This window comes from Choloepus didactylus, chromosome 12, assembly GCF_015220235.1.
Source record: "Choloepus didactylus isolate mChoDid1 chromosome 12, mChoDid1.pri, whole genome shotgun sequence".
Taxonomy (NCBI): Eukaryota; Metazoa; Chordata; class Mammalia; order Pilosa; family Megalonychidae; genus Choloepus; species Choloepus didactylus.
Window position 1 is genome coordinate 9126740 of NC_051318.1, and position 25878 is coordinate 9152617.

The 25878-nt window shown below is 49.3% G+C and overlaps 1 protein-coding gene and 1 long non-coding RNA gene across 2 annotated transcripts; one reads left to right on the forward strand and one right to left on the reverse strand.

Annotated features, from left to right (window-relative positions):
- Positions 1 to 359: 359 nt before the first annotated feature.
- MEDAG (mesenteric estrogen dependent adipogenesis) lies at positions 360 to 17684 on the reverse strand. Its single transcript, XM_037800527.1, has 5 exons — positions 17205 to 17684; positions 7969 to 8075; positions 4030 to 4142; positions 3326 to 3611; positions 360 to 1203 (listed from the first exon to the last, which is right to left on the reverse strand). Exons 1-5 carry the CDS (start codon positions 17477 to 17479, stop codon positions 1079 to 1081), a joined length of 906 nt encoding a protein of 301 aa, XP_037656455.1. The 5' UTR covers positions 17480 to 17684; the 3' UTR covers positions 360 to 1078.
- A 62-nt stretch (positions 17685 to 17746) lies between these two features.
- Positions 17747 to 20899, forward strand: LOC119507349. Its single transcript, XR_005211211.1, has 2 exons — positions 17747 to 18358; positions 19180 to 20899. It is a non-coding gene; the product is annotated as an uncharacterized LOC119507349 (long non-coding RNA).
- The last annotated feature ends 4979 nt before the right edge of the window (positions 20900 to 25878 follow it).

Below are 25878 nucleotides of genomic sequence, written 5' to 3' on the forward strand. Positions count from 1 at the left end.
GTAATCTGGTAAGTTACAAGGCAAATATACAACCTACAGACCACAATGAAAATAGTCACACACACTTGGTTGCAAATTTAATCAATTGTACACTGAATACTAAGAAGAGTTTTAATTGCACAAAGTAGTACATAACATTTCCATATGAATGAAAGGACAGTCATGTTATTAAAATGTATAATACTGGAACATTTCTGTTAAAAAAGGATAGAAAAATTATACTCAGGACCCATAATTTTTCTTCATTATAAGCATATGTAGATAGGATATTTTTTTCCTTTTGAAGAAATCCATTAGAGCTATGAGATGAAAATACATTGATGTAACAATGTATTATGGTAATATAGTTTTTTCTTTTCTTTTGCTTTTAGTGTTAGGGTAGCTAAAGGCTTAGGTGAAATACCCAAAGCAGTGTGCTTTCCCCATCCTTTTTGGTGGCCTATCACCTGGCCTCATTCTACCTGGGTCAGGTAGAGGCAGGTAAGAGGCAGGCCGAGAGGCTCAAATTGCAGGCAGTGGGTGGCAGGGTCACCACCCCACAGGCTGGCCAGCCCTGCAACCAGCCTCACCGTGAACGTTTCCCATGAGGCTTTCAAACCAGCAGGACGGAAAGCACCTGTGTCCCCGTGAAAGACGTCAACGGCTCCGTGCCCAGCTGGGTTCTTGAGAGAAGATCACTGCCAACCCCATAACCCCACACAGGCTGGGTGTGGGGTCAGACAAGGACGCCCCAAGCGAGGGCCAAACCCTGATGTGGGAAGCCCCAGATGCCAGGGCACTGAGTACAACACTAAGGGTGGCAGGTCTCAGTGGCACACCTGCCTCTCCGGGGAAACGGTGAACATTCAGGATACCCCAGGCCACGGGGTCGAAGACTTCCGACCCGCGGAAGGAGCCAGCAGCCCTGGGCCTGCCCGGCCACCCGGCTTCAGGGATGGAAGAAACAGGCCCTGTAGACGCCGAGGAGAGAGGAGGGGTTGACAGGTGGGTGGGGGGCTGCCTCCCCCTCCCCGTGTCCCCGCAGCCTCCAGTTCCGGCTTGGGCCTCTGTGGGGCTGCAGCTAGAATGCAAACTCCAGTCAGACGCACTGGGTGGGTGTCTCTTCACATTCCAGAACACTCAGAAACGGCAATTCTGCCAAAGGAGGCTCTGTCAGAGATGCCCTGGGAGACAGACTGCAGCTGAAAACATCATCAAGCGAACCTTAAAAACAGTAAGCAGGACGTGAGTTGTTATTCGCATCATTGGGGGAAAAAAGCCTTTAAAACTCATCAAACATCATCACTGAATGATTAAGAGTCCTGGCTTCCTCAGAAAAAGTAAAAAAGCTAAACAGAAATGGGTGGCTTTCTGTTTCCCTGGTGACATCACTAGGTTGGTAGGACGGGGATTGTCACCTGCTGGGCCGTGGGTTGGAGATGTGTAGGGAGTGGCATGAGCTCTTTCTCACATGATGACCAACAGGCCCAGCTCTGGGGACTTGGTGCCCAGGACAGAGGGGGTTGATGAGAAAGGGACAGAGCCAGTCTGATTCACCAAAGCTGAGTCAACGGTCTTGATGACCCCTGGGTACAGCCCTGGTCCTGCACGCCTGAGAGGGCAGGGATGGCACTTTGGCCGCAGCCTCTGGGATGCGTAATAACAGCTCAGGGCAGCCCAGAAGGAGCCCTTCCTGCACTCCGGAGCTCAGGGTCAACTTTCAAGGAAGCTGTGCCCAATTTCACCCAGGCCTTGGGGTCCTGGAGATGGAGGTAGACACCCTGGACAGCCTCCACGACAGAAGATGGAAGATGGTGCGACAGTCAAACCCTACCCAGGCTGCTGTGGCCAGCGGGTGAGGCCTGATGTGGTGTCACAGGTAGGACGGGGCACCTGCAATTCTGCCTCAAGGGGAGAGGCTCATCTTCCCTCCCAAAGCATCAAAGTATAACCCCCATGAGGGTTAGTTTATGTGTCAACTTGGCCAGGCTACAGTGTCCAGTTGTTTGGTCAAACCCTGGCCTAGATGTTGCTGTGCACGTATCTGGTAGATGGCATTAGCATCTACAATCGGCTGACTTTAAGGAGATGATGCTCCATAATGTGGGTGGGCCTCAGCCAAGCAGCTGGAAGTCTTAGAGTGAGAACTGGGGGTTCCAAGAAACAGCAGGAATTCACCCTCCAGACCACACCCTCCAATCCTCTGAGACTCCAGCCTGAGGAACTGGACCCAGAGCTTCAACATCACTCTTATTGGAATTTCCAGCCACTGACCTGCCCTATAGAATTCAGACTTGCCAGCACCCCAAAATCGCAAGAGCCAATTCATTATAATAAATCTCTTTATCCACATGTGCATATACATCTATCAAGTTGGTTCTGTTTCCCTGGAGAACCCTGACTGATAGAATGCACCCTCCCCGTCCCCATGGCTGCAGCAGAGCAGAATACGAAGGCATCTTTGGGAGATGCACCCAGGCAAAGCTAAAACAGCATGCAGAGACAGAGACTGAGAGAGAGAATTTCCAGGACAGGAAATAGCCAGGAAGAAGCACTTTTACTATAAATATGGGAAGAAAGCAACTGTCTTTAAATAGAATTAATTAGTACTCTGTACTTTACATGTGAACATTGAGAAAATGTCAGGTTCATAGATACTGGTGGCTTTTTCACAATTAGCAACAAAAATCTAATCCAAAGAAATAGCTTTGCAGCCCAGACTAGTGTGGGACAGAGAGAGGGTACAGCAGAAGCCAAATCCAGACAAGACTTAATTGATATCATCTGCCCGGGCCACACCAGGGCGGAAAGGCTCACCAACTCTGGGTGAGGGAGCACTGGACGTGAAAATCAGGAACCCCCTCCATTTAATCTAAAGTAGGTTATAGGAAGCATTCTCAAGGTGTTCTTTTGTGATCTTAAAAGATCCCAAGAACCCTTCCAAATGTTGTTAAAGTTAGCTTGACGTAAGGACCCTATGCCAATCAATTTTGCTAACATTCTGTTGTCCAGAGAGAATATGTACATCAGGAAAGCGAATGCATTCTTTAATTATCTGAAAACTAGTGTTTATATTTAATTAAACAGTAATGTTTAAATTAACCAAAATTTTTAAATTATTTTCTAGCTGTGCTGCACAATTATAACTGCTGAGTCCAAAAACTCAAAGGAGCAAAAAGGAAAAGATACTCAATTTCTTTTTGGTAGTAAACATTTCCCACTTTCTACTTCCTGAGTTATGGGATGGTATATTTCTCCTTTATCAACAGGCCTTGCCTTCTCAATTAATTGACTCTCATTTCGCATTACGTTATTCTACCCTTTCACTTGAGAATTGTTAACATACCTCTGGAAGTTACACTGAATTTTCGGTCAGAGAAACTGCTCCTTCGGATTAGCGGTTCACTCATTTTTTCCAGAAATAATTTAATTGTCTCCTTCTTTTCTGGACTCGTACTGGACAAATTCAGAACTTTTCCATTCACTTTGACAACGGAATTGCTGAGCCCAAACCAATAGAAGAAATCAAACAATGCATCAGCTTTGAATTCATACGCAAAACTCAAATTTTCTCCGTTAACCACCTCATTTCCTGGAGGGAAAAAATTCTTGACTACCTCTTGAAAATCAAACTGAAAGAGAAGAAACATTTAATTAATTTCATGGATGCAACTATAATGTTTATATTATAGAATTAACAAATGCCCACTTTCCAAAACATCAAACCCACCCTTTATTTCTCTTTCATTCTGATAGTTTTTTTTTTTAACCGTTGCCTTTATTTTTTCAAACAGACCTATGCATTTGCATCACATTCCATCTAAAGAGTTTGAATTGGTAAGTCAAAATTACATTTGTTTTAATTACACTGACCCCATGTCTAATGAGTTGGCAGGAGCTAAGCTCATTTTATTGGAGCAGTAGTGAAGCAGTGGAGAACTGCAGTGTCTGGAGAGTTAACTGAAAGTTCTGGGACTGGGTCCTTGTGTCAAATGCACAGACCCCTTCCCTGTGGGTAGCTGTCCTGGATTCAGACTGGCTCAAGCTCACCTGAAGCCGGTAGCTTTCTCCAATCACCGAAGAAATGACTGTATCCATTCCTTGCTCTAGCTGTCTTCTTATCTTGGGGTGCCTTGTGTTCACAAGGAATGCATATGTCTTTTCTGGAAATTAAGACACAGAGGTCAAAAAGGAGTGTGCATATGGGACATAGCATGCTCATTAGTGTTTGATGGGGCAGCAATTCCTGCCTTATTTGGAGGCTTTGTTCATTTACCACCTCCCTCGCCCTTCCCACCAACCCTTGCTGCAAAGACTAACATTTCTGAGAACTCTGCAGGTTTGACGGACGCTCTGGAATATCGTCAAAGCAGGTTAGAAAATCAGCTCTGCCAAGGCTGCAGTTTATCTCAGAAATTAAAAGTGCCACTCTAACTATCACACACAAGAACCAAGCCTCCTTGGCAAACCTCCAGCACGGGGAGCTGAGGAGAAAAATCTCAGTGGCTGGTTTCCATGTCGCTGCCTTGCTGGGATATTTAAACAACTCCACTGTTCTGTAACAATTCCTCAAAATCATCCAAGTCCAGGGAAGGAGGCCTCTCCACGCCTTCCTCCCAAGCTCTCCCTGGGGGCCGGGCCTTCTTTCTGCCCGGTGCCTTGCCTCCCCCTCTCAGGCCTGGAAGCTGCTCGAACATCTCAGGCCCACTGGGGTCATGTTCTCGACATTCCATCAGGAGCCAGGAAATCAAACGTCCTCAACACTGCAGCAGGGACCACCTTGAAGTTCGCAAAGTCAGCCCTGCTTTACACAGGTTTTGTGTTTTCTTTAAAAGCTCCACTTTGCTAGCAGGATTCTTAACAGACCTGGAGCCCCAGAAAGGCCGAATGGGGATTGAGCTCTCATTTCGCATATCCCGGCTCATGGATTGCTGTCCCAGGCTCACAGCCCACTCCCAGGGCTGCAGACAGGCTGTGGAACATCACCCACAGCCGCTCGGGTCCACCCCACACTGCCCTCCTCTGGGAAACCTCTCTTTTCAGTTTCTACCCTACTGGGAAAAATCTTTTATCCTCTATCAGACTAGCCCCAGGCTGCCTGACTTCCAAATTCAACATCTTTATAAATGAGATGCTGCCCAAAATATCATCTCTAAGAATTCACAGGCCACAGCTTCCGGGCAAAAGGTATCAGGTGCTAGGACTCAAGGGTTCTGAGAATCATCGCAAGCTGAGAGCGCGTCTCCACCGCCCCCAAGCACTACACAATCCCAAGGGGGGGAAAGTGCTGCCCACTGTTGAAAAAATACCGTGCCTCTTTCTTTCTGTCCTTGCAGTTTCCTTCTCCTTCCCTCCCTTTCCTCCCTTCTCTCTCTCTCTTTCTTTTACAGCTCCTTACATCCAATTCTGCACTGTCTAAGCTAGGCGGAGGTTGTCTATTTATTAGGAAACAGGAACGATTATTAACCAGCCACCTCGGAGCTCTTCCAGCCTCCAGGACCAGCCCCTGTTATTTACTCAGGTGCTTTTTCTCAGGGGACACGTGGATCCCAGCCCCTCTGTAAAGTCCAGGGACAGTCGTGAGGTGCCTCTGGGGCCTGAGCCAGCCACGCTGGCTTTCAGACGCTCAGAGACAGACCCGGGCTCGGCCAATCACAAGTGCTTACTTCTGCGGGGAACGCACTTTGGACTAACCCTTGTGTTAACCTTATCCAACTGATTTTTCCCACCCAGGTTTTCCTTTCTCCCCAGTTATTTTTTTTCCTGGACACTTTAGATCTAATTAAACTGCCTTGCGTCCTCTTTGAGGCAAGAGATAAACAAACAGAGCAAGCAAGCTGCTTGGTACCTCGAATTAACCTTCACGCAAACCAAACCAAGACCTTCAGGCTCCCTAGACATGCTCGTTTTGGGGTGGCTGGGCAGGACGGTCACTGCTCAATGGGGTGTCATTTTTGCTCACGGACACCCCCTATTTGTATATTTTTCATGACAAAATCTCTGGGAAGCGCAGTACACCGTCTTGAGGAAATGGCGGCTTTTTCTGACTTGCACAACAGTGCAGTTGGCAAGACATGTGGCATCAATCACAATTGTTCTAGTTTGCTAATGCTGCCAGAATGCAAAACACCAGAGATGGATTGGCTTTCATAAAGGGGGTTTATCTGGTTACACACTTACAGTCTTAAGGCTACAAAGTGTCCAAGGTAACACATCAGCAATCGGGTACCTTCACTGGAAGATGGTCAGTGGTGTCCAGAAAACTTCTGTTAGCTGGAAAGGCACGTGGCTGGCGTCTGCTCCAAAGTTCTGGTTTCAAAATGGCTTTCTCCCAGGACGTTCCTCCCTGGGCTGCAGTTCCTCAAAAATGTCACTCTTAGTTGCACTTGGGGTATTTGTCCTCTCTTAGCTTCTCCGGAGCAAGAGTCTGCTTCCAATGGCTGTCTTCAAAATGTCTCTCATCTGCAGCTCCTGTGCTTTCTTCAGAGTGTCCCTCTTGGCTGTGGCTCCTCTTCAAAACGTCACTCACAGCTGCACTGAGTTCCCTCTGCCTGTCAGCTAATTTATATGGCTCCACTGATCAAGGCCCACTCTGAATGGGTGGGGCCACACTTCTGTGGAAATATCTTATCAGTTATCACCTACAAGTTGGGCGGGGCACATCTCCATGGAAACATCCAATCAAAAGGTCACACCCTAATCAAAAAGACCAATCACTCTGCCCCACAAGATTACATCAAAGATAATGGCGTTTGGGGTACATAATACATTCAAACTGGCACAACAATTTTCACATTTAAGCCTGTTCATTTTCTGCTGCCACATCACAGCCTTCTCACTGTATGGCTTTTCTCACAATTAACCAGCACCAGGTTTGTGTATCTCTTTTATAGTTGTCACACAATTGCATTCTTGTCGTAGGCTGTCCGCAAATACTTCCTGTACTTTCATTAAAATGATAAAAATGGAAAGTCGTCGTCTTCTTTCTTGAGAGTTCTCCTGATAGCATGAGGCAGGAGGTGTAGTTGACGTGTCTGTGCATTACAGGCCTGGAGATATATCTGACTTCCTGTTCATCATCAAGCCACACAGCATCAGGGTTTCAGATCCTCTAACGAGCATCACCGCTCGTTACCGCATGTCCTATTTCTGTCCCCCGTCGAGACGGCACCGTGACTTGGAATCAGGAGCTGAGCCGAGGGACTGCCGCCAATCTGAATGTGTGTGAACGTTTGAAGGAGTTTGTTTGGAATCTGCAGATCATTTCTTATTATCCTGAACTCATTTGAAGAATGTTATTTAGAAGCAGGTTTAGGAAATTGAACCTCTTTAATACAACTTGATGTTAACAACACTCCCCACGCATCCCTCTGAGAGAGCAGAAAGAAAAAAGGGAAATGGAGGCATTTTCCTATTGGGATTTGAGTTAACACCATTATTACCAGCTAATCTGATTTCATGGAAGAAACAACAAAGAAATGTGTTTAAAAACGAAATTCTAATGTCACAGCATGGCACGTAAAAGCATCCAAAACTGCTGTTTTCTTCATCTCTGCTTCCTCACCTGTAAGACGGGGACAGTAAAAGGCCTTAGGTCAGAGGCAACTGGCCACCACTGGTGGTCCGCCCAGGTCAACCCCTCTTTACACCTTTGTCCCAGCGTAAGTATCGAAAGCACCTACTTCACGCTCAAAAGTGTCCCTGTTGGGATGATAAGCCCTATGGGACTATTGTGGAAATTCACTGCCTCAAAAGCTGCCTTGCACACTGTAACTGTTCGATAGACAGCAGACAGTGTTACACAGACCGTCATCACCCCACTCCTGCAGTAAGAAATGTCAGACCACTTCTGCTAGACAGGAAGAAGGAAGACACCTCCGCCGGACAGCTTCTACCTGCCTGCCCACCCAGGCCCCCGGCAGCCGGCCTTGTCACTAGCTGACACCCACCGGCAAGGCAGAACCAAATTGAAAATATATCCACACCTACCTTTGGAGCTGCCTTTTTTCTGTACATTAATAAAGAAGAGCATTGGTTTGCTCAATATCGTTTCCCGGTAGTCTTTATAATCGCAGTAGTTGGTCAATTCCACATACCTACGGAAAAGCAGAGGTCACTGCAAATGTAATTACACTCCCATCCGAATCAGGAAGCGGATGTACTGGGCACGTGCATCCACGGACCCTTTGAGGAAAGTCCCCTACAATGTGGCATTACATGGAGACTGCCATATTTTGTACCATATCAATCTCCCTCCCTCCTCATATTTGCATCAACTGATCTGTCAAGGGATCAGCCTGCAAGTCCAAGGTGGCTGAGATCTTTGGGGTGGCTGGTGGCAATGCTTGGCTTTCACGGGCAGCCTTTCTCAGGGGTGAACAGTCTCATCTATCTTTGGAGGCAATAAGAGTTCATGTGACGCTACAAGAGCTCTACATCCCTGTGGATTGAGAATGAATTACACTCACTCTATCAGTGGAATTAACTGGATTTTTTCCAATGGAGACCTCTCACGTAAGTGGTGAGTCTGGCCAGGTTATATAATGAACATTTTTCCTTTCCTTCTTTTCCCTCCTTGCCCTTCCTAATCCCAAGACAACCCATCTCTTTACAGACAACACAACCAACCAATATTCATATGAACTATTACTAATTCACGTCTCCCGAGCCTAAGTTGTGCAATGGAAAAATAAAGCAAACAAAAAAATTAAACGTTGGACTTTTCCCAACACCCCTGTGAAATTTGGCCTCCCTGGCTACAGGGCATTGTTGCAGCCTGGGAGGATCTTTTTGATCTTGACTCTCATTCAGCACGTTAGCTTTCTCTCTCTGCCCTGCAAATTTTCCAAGCGGCCTGTCTATATCTTTACTCACGTCATTGATAAAAAGACAGGTCCAAGGGCAAGTCTGCTTCCTTCCAGGATATGGCTGATTTTCTAACCAAACCCAAGCTCAGATGCCATGAACAGACTGCACGGCCTCCAGTGGGGCTGAGGTCCCCAGCAGGGTGGTGGTCTGCTGCGGACCCTCTGAAACCCTGAGCCACCGCCCCGCTGAGGACGCAGCTGCAAGCCCACAGCCGGACGCAGCTGGCAGCGCCAGCGGCCTTTTGCCACCCTGCAGCGTGTCTGCATCTTACATCTAGTCAGGGGCAGAGGCAGCTCCCGGCGTTTCTCTCCAGCTAGCTGTCTTCACACCGCCTGCCATGAAAATCCCAGCCTTGGAGAACACAGTGCTGCAGGCAGCTGCGGCCACCCAGCCCTCTCCCTCCCTCCCCTGCGACGGTCCCCCGGACCTCGCTCAAGGGGGCCAGTGCCCCAGGGAGTGACCCAGGTATGGGGTCAGGTATGGACCCAGATAAGCGGCAAAGAGCTCACAGCAGAATCGCTCCCCCAAGTCTTAGAAAAGCACAGCTTCTGCTCTTCCCTCTCCCAGCTTGGTTTCTGAGAAATCTGCCATCATCTTTTTTTCTGGGCTCATCAGACCTGATGGTGAGACCTGGCCCCGGGCGGAGCCCTTTTAAAGCCCCTCTGCCTTCCCCCTCCCCAGGCTTTCCAAGGAGCGTCCACCTCCCAACCCATCTGCGCCAGGGGCGGCCTGGGGGCGGGTCCTGGGGTGCGGAGGCGGTGCAGTGCGGCCTGAAGCAGGGGAGGAACGGGAGGGACGCGAGGCCAGCCAGAGGCGGGCGGGGAGGGGGGAGGGGGAGCGCGGCTGGGGAACAGCAGGGCGCCCCTCCCCCCCTCCCTGGGCGGAGCCGTGTGCAGCGGGAAGGGGGGAGCACCTCCCAACCCCCGAGGGAGCCATGCCCCCGCGCTCCCTTTCAGCCTGGAGACAATTTCCTGGCCTCCCCTCCCCTGTTCTTGGTCCCAGTTGACCATCCACCAAAAGGTACTGGAGAAAGGGAGCAAAAGAGAAGGAAAAAGGGAATCAGGCACGATTTGCTGGGCTCATTCCCTCACATTCACTCATTCATTCAACTATCCCTTAAGCACCTGGGCCCCCGGTAGCATCAGGCCTGAGGCGCTAGGGCTGGGAAGTGGGGTGGGGTGGGGTTGGAGGGTGACAGCACAGGGGTCTCCCACCCCCTCTTGCCAACAACCCGGCCTGGGCAGGGGGCTCAGAGGGGCAGCAAGGTCAGGTCTGTAATTGCAGCAAGAGGCGAGGCGAGGAGGGTGCGGAGGGAGGAAAGGGGAAGAAAATCCCTTGTAGTGGCCAACGGGGAAAAGGCAAGTTTGATGGAGTAAACGTGGCGAGACATGTGACGCTGGGTGGGGAGTCACGTCCCACCCAGGTCTAGCCAAGCAGGCGGCACCGTATCCCATCAGCCGGGTGACGCCCCAGGCGTTCCAGCACTTGGAATATTTCCCTCATGGCGATGCCTGTCTTCTCTCAGTGCCCGTGTCTGCCTGCCATTCTCTAGGGTGGGCACAGGTGCTGTGTACAGGGCAGCCAGAAAATCTCTAGTTTAGATGTCACAAATTAAAATGTAGTATTTCCCTCTGCCTACAAAATCGTTCTACATCCGTTTGGAGGTGTCATCAATTTTCTGGTGAAACCAAAGCTTAAAGGGAAAAGATAAAAAAAAATCTCAACTTAGACATGCTCACTGGTTGGGAGAATAATCCATTTCCCCCCGATTTTCGTGGAAGGCTTTTTGATTGCTAGAGGGCTTCAAGAGCTGTTATTTGGCATGGCCAGAGAACTGGGGGCAGGGAGAGGGGGTGTAGTCTTGGAAAGCCATTTACTAAGTTTAATGTACAACCAATATATTGGAATTATCCATTTTGGAGTTGGGATTTAGTAAAATACCCTGAAAAATGAAACTCTTCTCAACACAGTTCAATCTTCTCCTTTTGAGGATTCAGAAGACACTTTTAGGGTCTTTAGAGGCTGTCAACATCATCACAGAGCACATCAGCTGCCATCCTGTGCACAGCTTGCTTTTGCGAGAGCTCAGACAGCAGCATTCACAGTCTGGGGGTTGGTTAGATCCCCATTTAATAAACTCCCCCTATAGCCAGGTCACAAGGCAGAGAGGATGGGTTACGTTGTCCATTCCCAGACTCCCAGTTATGGTCCAACTGTCAAACTCCTCAAAATTCCAGTGAAATAAATACATGTAAGCCTTCCTTTGAAATCCACTGTTAAAAAATTTGAATCTGTATATTACTAAAGTCCAAAGAGATCAGAGGATCTGGATGGTGAGTCTCACAGGGATTTAAGTACCTGACATTTAGTCACTGGTTTTATTTTCAGCTGAGCATCAGTAGACTACATTAGGGACTAGTTATTTAAGCTCTACTCATGAATATTTCTGAATTACTAATGCAAATATTGCTTCTGAGTTTTAAATATTTATTATATTTCCTGAAGTCATTAGGGATGAAAAGCAAACAGTTTAAGACAGACAGTTCCCTTAAACTCTCATTTCTTCACTGCTTTTGCCTTGGCCCAAAAATGTTTTGAGAATGAAATTTTCTAAGCCTGGATTCAATCCAGAGCTTGGAAGGCAGTACGATATAATTGGAAAGCACAGAGACCCAAAAGAAGTAGCTCTAACTCATGTCCTAATCTACTAGCTGTGTGAACTCTGTTCCAGAGCCATAGCTTACTGTGTGACTTTGAGTGAATTACTTAACCTCTCTGAACCTGTTGACTCATCCATAGAAAAGGCACAATTGCATTTCCCTCTGTGATGATTAAATGCAGTACCTGTCGCATGCACATATGCGCTGGAGCCACAGGAGATGCTTGACAAACATCATCCTTAATTTGGCAAACCCTGCTGGCCTGAGGATGAAGCTCTGTAGGCTTTTGACACAACCAGGGCTGTGTTCATTTGAGTTACCTGAGAAAGAGGAGGGTTGGAAGAGCTGAAAGATAAATGAGCAAGTGTTTCGCCTTCCTTGTTCCAATTTTTTTCTTCATTTTCTCAGCTGGGAGGACTAGAGGGAAGAGCTAATGAAGGCACCTCTGAAAGAAGCTCCAAGCAAGAGCGCTGTATTTTGCTCCTAGCAGAGATCGCCTGTCCTCTAAGAGTCTCACCTTCCTCCAGCAGCGCTTTCAGGTGTCCAAGCATCTCTGGCGTGATCTGAGAAGCCATCCAAAATTTACTTCCCTTGGGTCTGACAATTTCATACTCAAATAGGAAAACAAACCCATGGTCTCTACCTGAAATGTGTGTGTGTACGTGTGTGTGCATTCATTTAAAAAAAAAATACGGAGCATGGAGCCAAGAAAAAGAGGAACACATACTGCCAGGGTCTTGGTGCAGGAGGCTCAGATCCTGCCTGGTAGCTCTCACGATCCCCTGCTGTGACACCAAGGAGATGTTTGCAGGGACAGGCTTTGCTTGGGGCCAGCAGGTGTGTCCTGCTCTGGGTTTTCAGTGTTAACTTGCCAGCCTTATGCAAACCTCACTCTAAACTCTCAGATGATTCCTTCTCTGTCACTTCCCCCACTCCTTCTTAAGTGAAATTAAGCAAATTTCTCAGACTATCACTCTATTGTCTGTGGCTCAAATCAAGGATACCCTCTTCAGTCATTCATTCATTTATTCAGCTGTTATTGAGGCCCCATATGTGTGAAACACCGTGATGGGGCAGAGAATGATTCATTTATTCATGCAGTAAGCATTCACCAAATGTTATGGATTGAATCAGGGCCCCTAAAGAAACAGGCTCCAGTCCTAACCCCAGTCCCGTACACAGGAGCTCACCTGTAAACGGACTCTTGAACAATCCTCTAAGCAAAGGTGAGGCCAAGTGGAATCAGAGTGGGTGGGCCTTAATCCAGTGGGACTGGAGTCCTTATAAGCAGAGGAAATTTGCGCACAGTGGGAGACAGAAGGAGACTGTCCGCCTGGTGACAGAGGCAGTGACTGAGTTAGGCACTGCTGGCAAGCCTCTAGCAGAAGCCCCCAGATGTCAGAGAAGGCACGGCCTGGCCACCACCTCGATTTGGGATTTCCAGCCTCCAAAACTGTGAGACAATAAATTCCTGTTGTACCACCAATCAGTCTATGCTATCTGTCCCAGCAGCCCTGGCAGACTCAGACACCAAGCCGCTACCATATGGGGGGCACCACAGACACAAGGATGGAAAAGGAAAGAGTCTCGCATTTAAGAAGCACACGGTCGACTGGGAGAGGAGGATAAGAAAATAAGCCACTGCAGTGTGAAATGAAGCATGGAGAAGACCTTCTTGCCCACCAGTGTTGGCATCTCTTAGGAGCTTGTAAAAATCTCCTACCCTGCACCAGTTTTGAGTTCCCCAAGAGATTCACATGCTCACTTAAAATTTGAGAAACAGTGGAACAAGGCATGGCCCCTGCCATTCACAGGCTTATAAGCTAGTAGTTCATTTATACATTTAAATGCCAGGTGAGTGCCTGGTTCTCTACATTCACACACCAGCCTCCGCTGGATTATGTCCTGGTCATGTCATCAAGAGGAGCAAGAGGGGCGGGGCCTGGAGTCAGACCCACCTAGTGAGCAAAGCCAGGTACCAGGACAGAGGCTGTTCTGTCAGGGCGAGAGTGGGGGGACTCTGGGACCCCAGGAGGGGTCGTGGCTTAGAAAAGCCTTGGGGACTGTGGGTGCTGCACCAGATGGGCTGTGGCCACAAGTCTGGGGAAAGCCCACGGTGAGAGCACAGCGATAGCACGGGGCTTTGGAATCACAGGGTCTGGGCTTGATTTCTGTCTCCGTGACCTCAGGTAAGTTTTTAAAATTTTCCTCACCTGTAAAACCTGGCAAACAAAAGGCACCCGGGGGGGGGGGGGAGTTGCTAAAAGATTAAATACAATATTGCATTTAAAATGCTTGATTCATAGGGGCTGCTCGATAATAACGGGTCACATTTGCCGAGTGATCAACGTGTGCCAAAGCTGTTTTAAGGACTTTATAAATTTAATTTTGAACAACCATCCTACAAGATCGTTGCTGTCATTCCCATTTTTCAGCTGAAGAAACAGGCCCATGGGGATTAAGTAAATTCCCCCGGGTCGCTCAGCTAATAAACGGCAGAACTGGGACTCAAACCACAGCCCCTGGTCCAGGCCCTCACGTTCTACACTGAACCTCAAAGAAGCATTAGCTCAATATGTGGATGAGGAAGATGGTTATGCCAGGATCATTATGTGTCCTATCACTGGGTCTCTGTCCTGGGCAGGGACCACTGCAGAGGGACCTGCTGCAAGAACCAAACAGCGGCACCAAGTACAACAGCGCCATCACTTGCAGGTGGAGCTGCAACTGCTCACCTGCTCCGGGCCCCAAGGCAGACTGCTCCCGGGAACCGAGGCGAGGCCTCCCCCCCAGCGAAAATCTGAGTATGCTGCAGCCCTACCTTGGGTCCCCCTTTATCCCCCCATGAGGGGGCAAGAATGTCTGCTCATGCGTGTCAGCACAGCGAGTCCCCTATACCCCTGGCCCCACCCCACCTGCTCAGCCTCTGCCCCAGGGGGCTGCCAGTGAGGTGGGTAGGCTGTCACCCGTCTAACAACTGGTCAGAAATGGGCAGAAGTAGGTCGTGTTCTGCTTTTAGTGGCTTCCTTAAAACCGCTGGACTGACTTTCTCTTTCAGGCTGATTATATAAGACGTGCACCGGCTGATGTAATTCTGAGGATGTACTGCAGATTTGTGAAATTTATAAGAAAGCTGCTGCTGTCTGTGGTGAGCCAGAATCACTTCAGTTTAGAGACAATTTGCCGAAAGCACAGGCTTCCTGGTTAAACAGTGCTGCATGGAACCCCGGGTTCTACTGCTTGCCAGCATCTTAGCTGGGTCAACTGCTTTCTCTCTGAGTCCTGATTTTCTCATCTGTGTAAAGGGCTGTAGCGATAGTGCTGATCTTTGTGAGCCAATACCTGTGAAATACTTCCCACCTCTCCACAAGCACTTCAAGTTTTGAATAACTAGATTCTTGCATGAGCATTACATACTCCTGGGGTCCTGTCCAGATTTTGTCTATAACATGGATATAAAATTCCCAAGCCTGAAAGAATAAAATAACAATAAAGGTCCTGCCATAACCTCTGCAGAACAGAACAGATATTTTTAAAGCAGGCTCTCCCCAGACTTTCAAGTCCTCGGGAGCCATCCCTAAATCCTCCCAGCCCCCTAGGCGTCCTGGGGTTTACTTAGTTGATATGTGCTTAGAAACGTGTTCAAGTCCCAGAAAACTTGAGCCTGAACAAGTTGAGACCAGAGTCAGTCTCTTGCTCTCTGAAAGCATGAACTGCATGAATATTGGAGCAGCAGTTTTTAGCTTTTCGGGGATCCTTGTGAAAAGATCTTATGAAACCTACAGCACATGCATGTCAGGTCCAGAAAAGACATCCAGCTACACTCTGGGCTTATCCCACACCCAAAATGTTTTTTTCAGTGAAAAAAAAAAAACTAATAAATTAATAGAGTGAGGATTTTTAACCTGAGTACAAGCATCCCTACCCCGTGAACCCCTTGAAGAGTCAGCACAATTGGGCGTAGAGCTACATTACTGGGGAGGGGTCTACATGTGTGTCTCAAAAGCTCCACAGTCAAAGACAACCGGGCAAATGTGGCAGCTCTGACTTCAGAATGCACTCTGCTGCTTAACCCATGACGGCAAAATCTTCCACTGCACGGTCCCCACTGCCCGAAGCCCAGACCCCCTTCTCCAGTTCAAAAAGCCTACCTCCCTGCCTCCGTATGTCCCCTGAGAGGAAGACAGTGTGTTCCTTCCATCAATGGAATTATTCTCAGATACCCCTGGCTCTTTCCCAGACTACAAAAGCCCACACGTGATTGCTTATCCAACGAGAACTTTCTCTTTGGTGGTCAGTGTAGGCACCCTGATCTGTGTCGCTCGGTCACTCTGGTCCACTGCTTATTCTGGACACCAAACTGCCAGGGGACCACCACTGTGCAACTGTCCTTTGTATAGGAGGTGTTCAAAGACTTTTACATTTTGCAGCACTTTTAGCTAAGACTGGGGAAGTATATTCTGCCAAAAACCTAACCTCTGGTTTCAATTAATTCTGGACATTTTTATTTTTCACACCCTGATCTCAAATACAATGGTTATCTTTTTTTCTTAATCTTTGCAAATCTGATTTCTGTCAGTTCCTCCCATGTTCTCTGCTCACAGGTTGGAATTTCCATTTTACTAAGCAAGGGAGAAATTCTTGCTGGAGATGGGTTTCTCAGGCATTGAAAGCTCTCACTATCTTTATTTGGAAAAGCAAGCTTTTTTTTCCCCCAGCAGCTTTAAGGAGGCATTTTAAACATCTCATTTGTTTGCTCCTGCATCCTGGCTCCATCCCACTGCAGGATCCAATGGCACTGCTGCCCCTCCCTGTAGCAAAGGCTTTATATCTTAATAGCTGGTGGGCTTACTCATCTCTAAATCAAATTCTAGACTCTACTTGCCCATTCCACCATTCAGTCCAGCCCCCCAAGGTGGCTTCTGAAAGCACCAGGCCAGGGTAGAACCAGGCTTGGGTGCCACCTCCTTTATGTAACAGCCCAGAGCCTGCTTCAGGTGGCCCAGCTGGCTGTGCTCAGGAGTGCTTCATGGAAAGCCAGTGCCCTCTGCCTCACAGCTCAGCAGCCTGGGAGCTGCCATTACACCAAGGTTCCAGGTTTGACCTAAACTCTGTGCCCCATCCTGGAAGCGACACTCATCACACTGATTTTCCCAGAATTTATCCGCCCACTCCACAGCTCACATAGTCCAGGGCAGGACTTCCTGGAGCTTTGCTGTCTTTTCAACATTGGTTAATTAAAAAAATAAACACTGAGAGGCTAAGGATGCTTAAGTTTGACCTTCTGTGCACTCCTCCAACACTTGCTGAGCTGCTGGGTCGCCCCACTGGATAAAGCCAAGTGCACAGAATTTTGCACCCACCCCCACCCCCCATCCCCACCCAAAATCTAGCACCAGGGAGTGAGTGTCTCCGCTGCACACATCCTCTGAAGGGTGTGCTCCCAATTTGAGCTCATCTGACCCAGTAAAGGAGCCAGAACGAGCAATGCATCATCCTCCAGTTGCGCACTTTGGGTGGGGCGGCACCCAGCTCGCAGGGCTCCCCACCCCGCCGCCCCCAAGCGCCCGGGGGCTTCAAGCTGCAGCTGCAAAATGTCAGGGTGAAGGGCAGGAAGAAAGCCAGGTGCCCGCGGGCGGGGAGCGAGGACGGCAGTGGGGACCGGCCGGCGGGCCGCGACGCGGCGCTGCCACCCACCTCTTGATGTAGCCGCTGAGGCGGCAGAGCTGCCCGTCGAGGCGCACGACGCCGTCGCCGAAGACGTTGAAGCCCCCGCGCGCGGCGCCCGGGTCGCCGGGGCCCGGCACCGCGAGCTGGTCGCCGCGCAGCTGGAGGGCGCCGGGCTGCAGGCGCAGCAGCTGCGCGAGGGGCAGCAGGGCCAGCTCGCAGTCGCACGTCCACAGGCTGCGCAGCTCCCCCGACGAGATGGAGGTCAGGCTCGGCCGCGCGGGCGCGCACGACGCCGCCGCCATGGCCCGGCCGTCGGTCCCTCCGCAGTCCCCCGCGGGCGCCCGGCAGCCGCGCACCCGAGGCTCCCCGAGAGGGTCCCGGCGCCCCGCCTCCCTCGGGCCCGCTCGGCGAGCGGCGCGTCCTTCTGTCCGGGACCCAGCGAGCCCCCCGCAGCTGCCGCCCGCCCGCGAGGAGCGCTGCAGACACCGGCGGAAGAAGAGGCGTCGCCGCCGCGCAGCCCTTTATCCCCCTCGTCCCGCCCCCCGCGCCCCTCCGCGCCCTCGGGCACGAGCCTGGACGCGGCGCTGCGGGTTGCGTGGGATCGCGGGCTCCGGCCTTGGCGCGCTCCGCCAGCGGTTAGTCATCCCCTCGGGCGGCTTGGCCCTCGCCCCTCCTGGCGGCGCTGCTGGGGGAGCGTCCGCCCCGGGGTGCCCGGGGCCTGGCCGGTGGTGGGATGGGGCGGCAGGCACCCACCCGGGCTCCTGGCACCCCTGCAGCTGCGTACTGATGGGAGGGAGGTGCACCGTTCCTCGCCCACTCCGTCCACCCGGGACCCCCCATACCCCGCCCAAGTTGGAGTCAATTGCCAAGCCACTGTCTTCCGGTCTCAGTTTTCTGCTTTGCTCGTAACAGGTCATGCCCTGCATTTTCCCTCCCCTCAGACTCTCCTCGCGTGGCTTCCTTCTCCCGCTGCCCTTCCACCCTAGAAATTCTGCTGACCACCGTGCCGCTTCTCCGTAAAGCCTACCCCAAATCCCTCATGGATCCCGTTCCTTCTATTAATACGTTATCTTCTCTTGCAAGCCGTGGGCCACAGGGTGCCGCGGGCTGTGAGCAGAAGGGACCCGGCAGTCTTCCCCACCCCTGCTGCTCCGCAGAGATTATGGCTCCCCAGTCCAAGAGTATGTTCATTTGTACGTCGATCTATAAAATATTTTGAGTGTGGTGTGCTCGTTCTGTGGACATAACTGAATGTGCTTAGTCCCCTAGGGGTGAAAAGGAGGCTATTCCATTCAATTTAATTCAACAACCATTTCTGGAACATCTAGGAGGCAGACAATAGTTCAGTTCTGAGAACACTAAAATGAATCCGGCACACTCCCTGCCCCGGCCGAGCTTGCAGTGTAATCCAGGGACAGACAAGGATCCCAGCAGTGACGATGCACTATGGTGAAAAGCTCTGCCGAGGCTACAGTTCAGATGTGATGGGGGAGGAATCCCAGCCAGTTCCGAGGAGCTGGGGGGCCTTCCTGATGTGCTGCGATTCAGGGTGCTGAGCTAAATCTAAAAGTTGAGTGGAACTTAGAGCAATATCTTTAATTTGTCTTGGAATGTCCTAGCATGGATCCAGGCATAGGATAATTAAATTGAATGGCCAGTCCTTCTGTCGTGTGTCATTGAAATCCTAGAACATAAATGAACTTCATTCTTTTCCTCTGTTCTGGAGCATACATGACTCTCCAGATGTGGTTCCTTTGTGCTAGGACCAGTCCCCACCTCTGGGCCTCTCTCAGTGGATTTAGTTCGCCAAGCGTGTTGATTAGTACCGATTCAGAATCATTTGCAAGGAAGGAAGGGGAATCTGCTTGGGAAGCATGCACCCAGGGGTGGGTCTGGGATGGGCTCAGACTGAGCAGGAGCCAGAGGCGGGGGCTGTGTTCACAGAGGGAGGGACTCAGACCCTCACACCCCACTCGCGAGTTCATTCTCTCCGCATTTACAGAGTCACCACCACGCACCAGGCAACACCAGGAGCTCTGAGGGCACAAAAATGAACCCAATAGAGACCCCAGTCAGGGAAATCCATGCCAGCCAAAAGGACAGAACAGAACTCCCGTGACGAGTGCAACAGTGGATGTACGGACCAACTCCTGTGAGAACAAGTCAAGGGGGTGGTTGGTTCTGCCTTGGAGGACCACGAAAGGTTCTCAAGGGAGGACCCTGAAGGTTCTCATGGGGGCTGGACTTTGAATTCTGAGTAGGCGCTCCCAGGTGGAAGAAGCACGATCAACTGGAAGTTGAGAGAGAAGATTCTAGACCAGCGCGTCAAAGAGAGCCAGTGTGGTCTATCTGAGGAAGAGTGGGCAGTTCTGTGTGGGTGAGGGAGGTGAGTTATATGAGATGAGACTGGAAAGGGAAGTGGATGGAAGATTACCGTCAGCCCTCTGAGTTGTCTCGGGAATTTGGATCCTTAAGGCAATGAGGACCCTTAAGGGAAGTTGGGATCTAATTATGCCTGAATCTGAACTTCAGTGCTTATCTTGGTTATGGCCATATAGAAGATGTCTTGAAACAGGAAAGCTTGGAGTCAGAGAGACTAATTAGGAGAGTGATGTAAAATCCAGGTATCATATGATGAGAGTCTGAACTATTATGGAGATGGTGAGAATGGAAATGACAGGACATGTTTGGCATATTTTTGAGATAGAATCAGCCAGATTTGTTGAGCCAATAAATGGAAGAGGGAGGAATCTGGGGTCTGGGGGGGAGTGAGACACTGAGTTTCTAGCCTGGATGCCTAGACAGATGGTGATAACGATAATGAAGTTAGGCGCTAGGGGAGAAAGAGCCGGTTTGAGTAGGGAAGGTGATGAGTCCAAGTGGGGCCATACTGATTTTGAGCTACTTAGGGCACATCCATGTGGAAAAGTCCAATAGGCAACGAGTTAGCTGGGTCTGGAGTTTTAGAAGAGGGTTAATGGATGAGATTTGGAAGTCATTAGCTCAAAGATGGTTGTTGAAGCCAGAGAAGCAGATGAGATCATCTAGCTAATAGGTGATAGGGTAGCAATTTGAACCCAAGCCTATAGTGGACTTCAAATGTTTATTGGGCCAGTGCTTTGCTGAAGGTACAAAGGTGAATGAATAGGGGATGGTCCTAGTCTCAAACAGCCAGAAGGAATATAAGGATCCGCATAAGCTAGTCTTCTGCACCGTGTCCAAACATGTTGCTGAAGCTGTGTCATGTTTTGGTTACGTGTCTATGCAGTTGTCAAGTACGCCCACAACACAATGATAACAGCTGCAAAAGTTGTTTTCTTAACAATTAGTGAGGTCCCTGAGGGCAGGTCCACACTCGAGCCCACCCAGCCCCAGCACAGACTGAACTCCAAAGCCACGGATCACCCTTGAACCTGCATTGGTGACCACTGGCTTTGCTAAGGGATAAAACATTGCATGAGAATTTGATATCAGAGTTATATGCACCTGTTTAAGGGAAACAGAGTAAGGCCTCCCATCAAAATCTGTTTCCTTTACAGTAACATACCAACTTTTATTATCCAAATAGAAGGATTAAATGAGATTATTCTTTTCTTCTCTATAGCTATCTGATTTTACTGATTTACTGATTTCTTCCTGCATTTCCAAGTGAATGTGTATTGTTCTTGCACCAAAAAATGATACTGAGCATAATAAAAACGTTTAAAAGATGCTTTCCCAAATTGTTATCTAAGAGGTTTCATTTGACGCATTTTCAGTAAAACACCTGTGTTTCTTTGTGGATAATTTATGCACAATCAAAATGTCAAAGAAAGATATGAAAAAGTGAACAGGAAAAAATAGTGCTCATTGTACTGTCAGCCATTGCTGGTCAGTAGAGAGCTATGGAGATATTTTCATGTTGTTGTTTTTTTTTCATAATCAGAGTACCTACGATGTAAACATGATCACTGCTTGTGAAGATATTTTCAGTCATTTTCCAATTGTTGGTTTGTTTACACAGTTGTGCTCATATTGTAGAATTTTTATTCTGGTTTTCTCATTTAACACTATATGTATGTCGTGTTTCAAAAATTGCATTGCCCTTGCAAATAGCATTTTACACCACGATGTACCACTGCTTGTCTAGACATTTCTTGACTCTTGAACACTTGGGTTGTTTCCCGTTTTTCCCTATTGTAAACAATACTGCAATGAACATCTTTGCACTTTCATATTTTCCCGTATCCAAACTCTCAGAGATGGAATTATTGGGACAGATGATATGAGAATTCATAACACTCTTGAAACATACACAATTGTTTTCCAAAATAGTTGCACCAATGTTTCTTTCCAGCATCAATGAATTATCAGTTTTAAATCTTTGGTACGGCACTTCATGGCTATTTACATTTGGATTTCTTAGATTGCGAGTTAGCTGTGATGTCACTATTCAAATCTAGAGAATGTTGAGTGTGGGGCCATATTTACAGTTAAAGCAACACGAGACCAAGCTCTCGCCAGCCCCGTGTGGTCCCCTGGGGGAACTGTAGCTCACCAGCTCGAAGGCTCGGTTTCCCGGCTTTGGAGATCCAAAGATGGTCAGGCTCAGAGATGCCGTTCAAATGAACCAAACTCAAAACAGACGGAAAATCGATTCTCCCCCACCAATACCCCAATACTTGGATTTTCTGTTGGCGTACAAATATCTGTGGGTTTCTATCTTAAACAAAAATAACTGTTTAAACATTTTTTCATCCCTGCTCCCTTTCTAGCTACTTCCCTGTCTCTCTCCTTCTCCCTACAAACTCCCTGAAGGATTTGTCTAAATTCCTTGCCTCCCTTTCACTCCTGCCAAATTTATCAGCTGACTTCTGCCCCCATCGTGCCCCTGAAACTGACCTCTCTACGTCACCTTGACCTCCATGTAGCCAAGTCTAATAGACACTTCCTTCTTTGATCGCATAGACCTCTCATCTGCACCATTATCTCCCCCCTTAGCACATAGTGAAGTTGCACAGTGGATTGAAAGGTGAAAAGGTTTAGAGTTTAAAACCTGACTCCAACACTTACTAGCCCTGTGAACTTGAGCGAGTTTCTTAACCTCTCCGACCTTGGTTTTCTCGCCTCTAGAATCCATGCCCTCGATGGAGAGGCAGGACACCAGCGTGGTTGACAGCTCAGGCTTTGGAGCTTTGAGTTCCAACTCTGCCACTTGCTGGCTCTGTGATCTTGAACAAGTCACTCCTTTAAGCTTCAGTCTCCTCTCTCGGGTGTGAACAGTAGAACTGCCGGAAGGATGCAGTAAGCTTCTGTAAAGCCCCTCGAGCGGCCCCTTGGCACCCGGAAAGTGCTTCTGCAGTGTTTTCTCTGTACCTCCATAAGGGGCTTCAGTAAAGACTAGAGGAGGTGATGGTCCATGCACATGGCAGACTCTCCTGTCATCAAGAACCCCAACGATGGTGGCCAGCCAGAGGACACCGACTGTGTAGCCTCTGAGACCATGGGCCAATAAACTCCTGTTGTCATACCAACCTATTGCATGGTATCTGTTGTAGCAGCCAGGAAAGGAAAACACCTTGTTACAAAACGCCCTCTCTACAAGGCAAGTCCGATCATGGCTCTGTCCTGCTTTAAATCCCCCAGTGACTCTCCATGGCCTTCATTTCAAAGGCCACAGCTGAGCTCAGACATGCCTTTATAACCTGGCCCCGGCCCACCTGAGGGTCTGGCACCTCACGCTTGAGTCCACACCTTGTGCTCTGGGCTGTGGAGTGGGCTGGGGTCCCCTGCACATGCAGGCTCACCCACCCTCAAGGCTGTGCACAGTCTGTCCCCACACACACACACACCCTTCCCCTCCTCGCTCTGCAGACCCCACTCACCCTGCAGGATGGAGCTGAAATGTCACCCGCCCAGGGCTAAGTGAGCTGCCCCTTCCCCATGTCCTGTAGCAGAAATGTCATATGCTGTCTATGCCTTCAGCACAGGATTGGGTTATTGATTTATTTGTCTGTCTTTCCCATTGAGCCCATGAGAGCAAAATACAATGTCTTATGCTTTTTTATTCCTAGCACAGTTGTGGTTTCCTTGAAGACATCCCATTTGTTTTTATTGAATGAATGAATAAATGAAGGAAAGGCTGCATTGTGTCGTGGTTGGATAACCAAGTTCTTAGAACCATACCTGGCATGTACTTCAAATACTACTGAGTGTTTGTGAAACAAATGAGCAAAATATACTGAAAATGCTTTGGATCATTTTTTCTGCAATTGTAACTGTTGAAGTCTCGCAAAAGCTAAAATGGAAATACATGAGAAAATAAAAGCCCAGATTTGCAAAGGGGAAAGAGATCAGCCCATTCAAATGAGTTCAAATCTGTAGTTATTGAGTTGATTCCTGACAACTTTCGTCTCAGCCGAATTAGCATGGAAAGTTTTACTTCCTGCCCTCCGTGCTGACCTCACTGGGCTCTGGCTGTGTCACTCCCTGGCTTCGCTGCTTCCTGTCGGCCCAAATAAACACTCCGTCTCGGTGGCAGGGTTCACACGGAGGTCCTTCCAGGCCGACGGTTCATCCTGCCTCATTCTTTAATCGCTGGTGAGCTGTGGGGCCCTGCGGTGGTGGATGTCAGTCGATTCTACCAACTCCTCCTGAATGTTTACACCTTCTGTAATGTGGTGTTTTCCTTTCCTGGCCTAAACAGGGTGGTTCCAAGATGCAGGGGAGCCGTTCCCTGCCTCCAGGGGCCTCCCAGCCAAGCCAGCAGCAAATGCTCAGTAACTACTGCTGGAGGAGACAGAGGAGGACATGGAGAAGAAATTCGGGGTCCCAAGGACAGTCAGGTTTTGGGGAGAGCCTTGGGATGAGGGGTCTTGAGCCCCAGGAACAGGAGGTGACCAGTGGCATCTCCAGAACTTGGGAAGGGGTGGATGCAGTTGAATTCTCACTTGAGAGGCCGATTCTCTGCAACGGCTGCTGCAGGTGAGATTCCCGCCTCGGATGGGAGGGTGCACTAGGAGGCTTCGGAGGGCTCTTTAACCCTAAAAATGTATCACTGTAAAATGTGTAGATTTGGGGGGACCAAAGGACAGACCCAGGGAACCCTGTAATGTTCTCAAAAAACACTGCTGCTCCAGAAGAAATAAACATGCCAAACTAGTTGGGATTTTTCCTCCTTCTGCACTCCAGCTTGAATGTCAACCCCACAAACAATGGTGAGAACGGCGCACTTTTGGTGAGGACTGCTGCATGCTGGGCACGGCTCTAAGGGCATCCGTGAGTGACCTCGTTCAATACTCCAAGCATGGGACTAACAATATCCACGTCATATAGAAGGGGAAACTGAGGCTCTGTCTTTCTTTGGGCCTCTGTAGCAAAGTGCCACAAACTGGACAGCTGAAAACAACAGAAATTTCTTGCCTCGCTCTTCTGGAGGCCGGAGGTCTGAAAGCAAGGTGTCGGCCCAGCCATGCACCCTCCAAGGTCCCTGGGGAAGAGTCTGTCCCGGGTCTCTCTCCCGGCATCTGGAGGCTGGCAGGCAATCCTTGGGCTTTGCTCTCTGCTTCCGCTGTCACACGGCCGTCTTCTCTGTCTGTGTCCAAATGTCCTCTTCTTGTAAGGACACCGTCTTGTTGGCTCGGGGCACACACCCCATCCAGTTTGGCCTCATTTTGACTAATAGCATCTCCAAAGACCCTACTTCCAAGTAAGGTCACACTCACAGGTCTGGGAGTTAGGACCTAAAGGTGGCTTTGGGGGACACAGTTCAAGCCATAACAGGAAACGGGACTCCAGCAACTTGCCCAGAGTCACGCAGATGGCACCACGGGGGAAACACTTTCCTGAATCCCCTCCTGCTCCAGGTGGCTGAGCTGACCTCCCAGGAGGGAAGGTTCACTCTGCCCGCCTGCTTAGAACCCGAGAGCAGGGGCCGGCAAACTGCCGCCTGTTCTCATATGCCTGCGAGTAAGAACGTTTTTAACATTTTTTAATGGTTTGAGAAAAATCAAAGAAGACCAATATTGAGATTCATAACAATGATCTGAAATCAGATTTTGGTGTACAGGAATGAAGTTCTCTTGAAATGCAGCACACTCATTTGTTTATGTTTGGCTGCTTTTGTGCGATAACAGCTGGATTGGGTCATTGCAACAACTGGGCCTCGAAGCATGAAATATTTACCAGGAGGCCATTTACAGAAGCTTGCTGACTTCCTGCATTGCCTCCAGGCTGGAGTCGAGTCAGTTGCTCATTTGAGGTGTCATCCCCTGGCCTCCAGGCACCCCTCAGCCTCTCTCCCTCTCCAGAGCTTGAAGTAACCCCCTGCTGCTGAAAAGAGAATAAAAGCCACCATCCCCCCAAAAGAAGTTGCCCAACCTCTCAAGTCCCTCTCTCAAATAAAAAGTAACTTTATTTAATTGGCCATTTTTCTCCTCTTCGTGTGGTCTGGCTAGTCGATGGTCATTTGGCTCATGCATCATTCACTTAGTCATTCATTCACTCCACACTGACGAGCACTTTGGGCCTGGTGCTTTCCAAGGACCTGCTGTCTCCACGTGGCCAGCAGTTGGCTCTGGCCTGAGAGCCGAACCTGCGTGGTCAGCCCTCAGGCTTTGAACTTGGACAGACCTGCTAGGAGCCTGGCGCCCCCGCTTCTGAGCTCTGTGATGGCCAAGTCTCTGCCCTGTCTGGGCCTGAGCCCGGATCTGCAAACAGCAGT

Excerpts from the sequence above, each read along its gene's own strand:
- MEDAG (XM_037800527.1), bottom strand. The coding sequence starts at position 17,479 with ATGGCGGCGGCGTCGTGCGCGCCCGCGCGGCCGAGCCTGACCTCCATC. Across the intron at positions 8,076-17,204 it reads CTCAGCGGCTACATCAAGAG|GTATGTGGAATTGACCAACT; the intron begins GTGGGTGGCAGC and ends GCTTTTCCGTAG. Across the intron at positions 3,612-4,029 it reads GAGAAAGCTACCGGCTTCAG|TTTGATTTTCAAGAGGTAGT; the intron begins GTGAGCTTGAGC and ends CTTCTCTTTCAG.